Raw genomic sequence first — 5,890 nt, forward strand, 5'->3', positions numbered from 1 at the left:
AACAAAAATTACGGCTTAATTTTAGTAGAGAAAATTTTGTGAAACTACTATCTTCTTTTTTATATCAAACATGCAACTACAAATTAAGATAATTACTTTATCATTCATTATCAACTTTTAGTTTAACTTTATTTTTTCAAAAAATAAATATTATTATCTGGTGAACCATATACTTTTGTGCTTTCTGCTAAATTTGATTATACGAAAGTTCTCAGGTGTGTGACAAAAAAAAAAAAAAGCTAATGATTTCTCAAGGCTAAACCTTAAAAAAATTACATCTGACAAAAGAAAATAAATTATTATTTATATTAGTACAACAACCACTCATATACTCTATGGTTTCTCTATAACAGATCCTTCCTTCTCTACACAGAGTCCAAAAATTGAAACTTTCATATAAAGAACTGTTTTTTTTCAAATCAAACTCTGTTCCCGCAGATCATTACATCGTTCCTGGTCGAACCAATTGACGAAATCTCCACCGTCAAGCTCTCTACCATCACTGTCTTCTGTTAAGTTTCCGACGAACTTAACGGTGAACAAAACCGGACAGTACCAGTCTCTGGCCGTAATTTCGCTGGAGACCCTTTGTTACGAGTAGAATCACTTCCCCATTTCTAATTTCCGGCGAACCGGATCCGAATTCTCCGGCTAACCGGAGATGAAGTTCATGGAATTAGGGTCCCGACCTGACACATTCTACACTGTGGAAGCTGTAAGGTAAAAAGAAAGAACCAATTCGTCTCTCTCTCTCTCTCAAATTTTCGAATCCTCTGTTTTAACCAATCTTAGATCTTTTGACTGCTCTGTTTTAACCAATCTTAGATCTTTTGACTGCTCTGTTTTTAAAAAATTTCCAGGTCAGTGTCTTCTGATTTGATGAATGATCTTATCATACAAGTCAAATCCACCAAATATCTTCTTCACAAGGTTTTAAAAGTTTCAATTTTTTTTTTAAATTCTCGTAACATTTTCAAGTTTTGATTTCTGATTATTTATGCTTTCTTCGCAATGCAATTTGACAGTTTCCGATGTTATCAAAATGCTTGCGTTTGAAGAACGTAGTCTCTTCTCAATCATTAGAAACCGAAACCTCCCAAGAACAGCAAGTGATTCAACTCGTTGATTTCCCCGGCGAAACAGAGGCTTTTGAGCTCTGTGCTAAGTTCTGTTACGGCATCACAATCACTCTTTGTGCTCACAATGTTGTTGCGGTACGTTGTGCAGCAGAGTATCTCGGGATGACGGAAGAAGTGGAGCTCGGGGAGACTGAGAATCTTGTTCAAAGGCTTGACCTTTTCTTGAATTCTTGTGTCTTCAGAAGTTGGAGAGACTCTTTTATTACACTTCAGACAACAAAGGTGTTACCTTTATGGTCTCAAGATCTTGGGATCACAGACCGATGCATCGAGGCAATTGCCAACGGTGTAACTCTATCCCCTGGTGAGGAGTTTTCGACACAATTGGAGACGGGTTTGTTGAGAAACAGGTCAAGAAGAAGAAGAGATGAAAGCATGTGTAATGGTGGAGTAAGTAAGGGGGCAGAGAGTTTGAGGTGGTGGGGAGAAGATTTAGCTGATTTGAGTTTAGATCTTTACAGGAGAACAATGGTAGCGATAATATCATCAAACCGGAGTATATCTCCAAGATTAATCGGGAATGCTCTTAAGATCTATGCATCTAAATGGCTACCGAGTATTGAAGAAAGCTCTGCAGATTCAAATCTTGTTTTGGAATCTGTTATTTCTCTTCTGCCAGCGGAAAAATCTGCTGTTCCTTGCAGTTTCTTGCTTCGGCTACTAAAAATGGCAAATGTTATGAATGTTTCGTCTTCTTCGAAGATGGAACTCGCGATAAAAGCCGGGAATCAACTGGATAAGGCAACCGTTAGCGAGCTGTTGATACCGTTACCGGATAAGTCAGGTATGTTATACGATGTAGATGTTGTGAGGATGATGGTGAAGCAGTTTCTGTCTCAGATTGGTACTGAGATAAGGCCAACAAGAACAAGAACAGAACATAGAAGGTCTTGTTCTGAAGAAAACATCAATTTGGAAGAGATACAAGAGATTAGAAGATCTCTATCTATTTCTTCTTCTCCTCCATTGTTGTGTAAAGTAGCAAAGCTTGTTGATTCGTATCTTCAAGAGATTGCTAGAGATGTGAAGTTAACAGTGTCCAAGTTTGTTGAACTGGCTGAATCAATACCTGATGGTTCAAGGATTTGTCATGACGATTTATACAAAGCTATTGATGTCTTTCTCAAGGTAAAAAGCAATCAAGAAAGTGTTTTCTAATAACATACATTGAGAAAGCATCTCACACTCTCTTTGTGTTGCAGGTTCATCAAAAGATTGAAAAGTGTGAGAGAAAGAGGTTATGCAGAATCTTGGACTGCAAGAAACTATCAGTAGAGGCAAGCAAGAAAGCTGCACGGAACGAGCTGCTTCCGTTGAGAGTGATCGTGCAAATCCTCTTTGTCGAGCAAGCACGAGCCACAATTGCTACAACAGCAAACAATATCACCAGGAATGAAACAGCGGTTTTAAAGAGAAGCTTTACAACGAGAAGAGAAGAAACAGTAGAAGAAGAAAGAGATGAAATCAAACCAATCGGAGGGTTTCAAAGCACACCTTCTAGGTTTATGGCGCTTTGTGCGATCCCGAGACAACCTAAGAAGATGTTATGCAAGTTGTTGTCGATCAGTAGGAGTTTAAGTCAACGAATTTAAGAAGTATTGATGGTGTGAGTATTTTTTTTCATACTGGTTTCTTGTTGCTCAAGTCAAATTGTCTTTGTCCTCCCTGTGAATTTGGTTCTGAACAATTCATTTGTCACATGACATTGTATGACCCAACAATAAAGAGAATATATATATAATCTTTATTTGATAAAATTTGTTTAATAAATTGAATATTTGTAATTTCTTGATATTATGTTTCTTTATTAGTTCACTTCAGGTAAAGATTTCCACTCAAAACTGAACCAAAAACAAAAAAAAAAACCTAAACCTAAACACCAAATTATTTAATGGGACAATTTAAAAAAATGCCCTCTTTCTGATAAGTGATAACACTTATCGACGACATTAGAGTCAAAATAATCAAGGCATGCATCTACTAACTGTCTACAACCACCGTATTATCGACGACATAATTGGAGTAGTCTATCTAAGTTGTTTTATGTAAATTTAAAATTTCCAAATATCGGAATGGCTCAAAATTATGACAGTAATATAATATATATATATATATATATATATTATGAGGGCTGTGGGGATGATCTATTTCAATTATGGCATTTTAGAAACGTCGGTGGAACTAACTTCATTACTTAACCAACAAACCAACCTCTGTCCAGACACAGAACACAACACGACTTCCTCATATCCTGTTTCTCTATCTCCACTAATGGAATCAGAGACGACCATACTACCGAGCCACCAAGACGAGACCAAGACGGAGTTCGAGAAGAATCAGAAACGGTACCAAGACTTGATCGCCACGTTTCCTCACGTGAAAGGCTGGTTTTCGAAAGCTCCGCTGATCGAGTATGGTGGTTACTGGTTCATACAGCCTGTTCTAGAAGGTTGCCTTCACGCGCAAAACTTCTTCCAAGCACGACCCATTGACATCCTCGTTTGTACCTATCCAAAGTCAGGTACCACTTGGCTCAAAGCTCTAACCTTCACCATCGCCAATCGATCTCGCTTCGAAGACGAAGATTCCTCCAACCCTCTCCTAAAACACAACCCTCACGAGCTTGTTCCTTTCATTGAGACAGATTTCTCTTTGTTCCCTGAAGGTGATTCCCTCAAAGAAAAACAAAACACTCTGTTTGCGACTCATATCCCGCACGATTTGTTACCCGAATCGGTTGCAAAATCGGGTTGTAAAATTGTTTACATATGGAGAGACCCAAAGGACACGTTCATCTCCAAGTGGGCTTTCTTTGAAAAAGAAAAGTCAGATGTTGGCTCTCTCAACACTCTTGAGGAGTCTTTTGATATGTTCTGTCGAGGTGTTTCGTTGTTTGGTCCTTATCTAGATCATGTATTGGGGTATTGGAAAGCTTACCAAGAGCATCCAGATAAGGTTTTGTTTCTAAAGTACGAGATGATGAGGGCTGATCCTTTGCCGCATGTGAAAAGATTGGCTCAGTTTATGGGTTATGGATTCACAGCTGAGGAAGAGGAAAAAGGTGTCGTTGAGAAAGTTGTAAAACTTTGCAGTTTCGAGACGCTGAAGAATCTTGATGTCAACCAAGGGGACAAAAACAGAGAGATCAGTCCTTCGGTTTATTATCCGAATAGCGCGTTTTTCAGGAAAGGAAAGGTTGGAGATTGGCAGAGCTACCTGACGCAAGAGATGGCAGCTCGGATCGATGTATTGATGCAAGAAAAATTCAAGGGCTCTGGTCTGCTTGAACATGGTAATATGACCGATTAAATCTTGTTTGGTGCAATGAATCATCCTTATCTCTTTTGATTACACCACACGTTGTATTAAGTTGTTGATTATTTGGAAGAATAAATCTTGTGTTGTACTTTGTGCAAATGTACTGAATTCTAATAAAAAGGAATTGGCTTTGTAACCATTCATCTTTAATTGATGTGTGCAAAGTCTTCATCCTCCTCTGCAACTTGTGTTTCCATCAATCTCTTCTCTATACATATTCAGCCTAAGAAGATGTTATGAAAGCTGTTGTCGATCAGTATGAGTTTAAGTCAGGGAATTTAAGAAGAATTGATGGTGTGAGTATATATTTTCATACTGGTTTCTTGTTGCTCAAGTCAAGGTTTCTTCGTCGTCTTGTGAACCTTATTTGGTTCTGATAATTCATTTATCACATGAAATACTATAAGTGATAACACAACAATAATTTAAATAAATATAATCTTTATATGAATTTTTTTGTGTAGTTTGTGTAGTATGGCGGTTCAATAATAAATTGATTCTTTGTATTTATTGTTCTGTTTCAATTGATTGTTTTGTCCATTTAATATGTTTATTGATTAGTTCAAGTAGAGAAATCTACAGGAAAATACGAAAAACTGATTCAAAAACCGAACCAAAAATAATAATTCTATGGAATTGAGGTTCGATATATAATTGACCTGTCATATGTTGGACTTCCCAAATTACTACCTACCGGAAGAACCCTCTCCCATTCCTCTAATCCCTAACCAAAACAAACCTAATCTCAGATCACCTCATTGCTAATATTGCACGGAATTCACTTTTCTTTTTCATTTGTGCAAACGGGGAAGAACGAAAATAGAAATGGTTTTTCTATTAGATTTACTACTAGATTTTAACCCGCGGTACACCGGATGCATGTAATTTTATTATTATTTATATTTTATGTTGTATTTGTTTGTTAAATATTGGATGTTTTGTAAATAGAGCAATAAGTAATTTTTCCGGCAGTTTGTACAGCAAAATATTTATACTAATTTTTTAACCCGCAATATACTTCATGACCATTTGTTTGTTATATTTAGTTTGTTTTGTTTAGTGTTTGAGATTCTATTTTGATTTTTAATTATTATAACAAAAAAATAAGAGATCTAAATACATAAATACACTATGATTAAGTCACATTGTTCCTAATTATTTAATTATTTTACACAATCTTAGTTAAATCAACTTGATTTTATATGTCAAACATTCTAATATTAATAGTGTTGAAAAATAATTAAATGAGGATTTAACCCATGTTAGCACAAATTTAATGATATTTTATTAATTCAAACATGTCGTCTTTACAACTCATCTACTATATAACCATATCATATTGTATTTAAAACTTTTTTAATTTTACATATTCATAATATTTTAAAATTTTATTAAGTTTATATATGTTAATTATAATATTTAAATAAATGTGA

The 5,890-nt window shown here is 35.8% G+C and overlaps 2 protein-coding genes across 2 annotated transcripts; both read left to right on the top strand.

Annotated features, from left to right (window-relative positions):
• On the top strand, positions 311-2,902 carry LOC104779858 (BTB/POZ domain-containing protein At3g26490). The gene is made up of 4 exons (XM_010504271.2): positions 311-720; positions 861-930; positions 1,026-2,267; positions 2,342-2,902. The coding sequence occupies exons 1-4, from the start codon at positions 662-664 to the stop codon at positions 2,729-2,731; spliced, it is 1,761 nt and encodes a 586-aa protein (XP_010502573.1). The 5' UTR covers positions 311-661; the 3' UTR covers positions 2,732-2,902.
• On the top strand, positions 3,332-4,551 carry LOC104779859 (cytosolic sulfotransferase 18-like). Its single transcript, XM_010504272.2, has one exon. It carries the CDS (start codon positions 3,411-3,413, stop codon positions 4,446-4,448), a length of 1,038 nt encoding a protein of 345 aa, XP_010502574.1. The 5' UTR covers positions 3,332-3,410; the 3' UTR covers positions 4,449-4,551.

Source organism: Camelina sativa, chromosome 4 (genome assembly GCF_000633955.1).
Source record: "Camelina sativa cultivar DH55 chromosome 4, Cs, whole genome shotgun sequence".
In the NCBI taxonomy this organism is placed as follows: domain Eukaryota; kingdom Viridiplantae; phylum Streptophyta; class Magnoliopsida; order Brassicales; family Brassicaceae; genus Camelina; species Camelina sativa.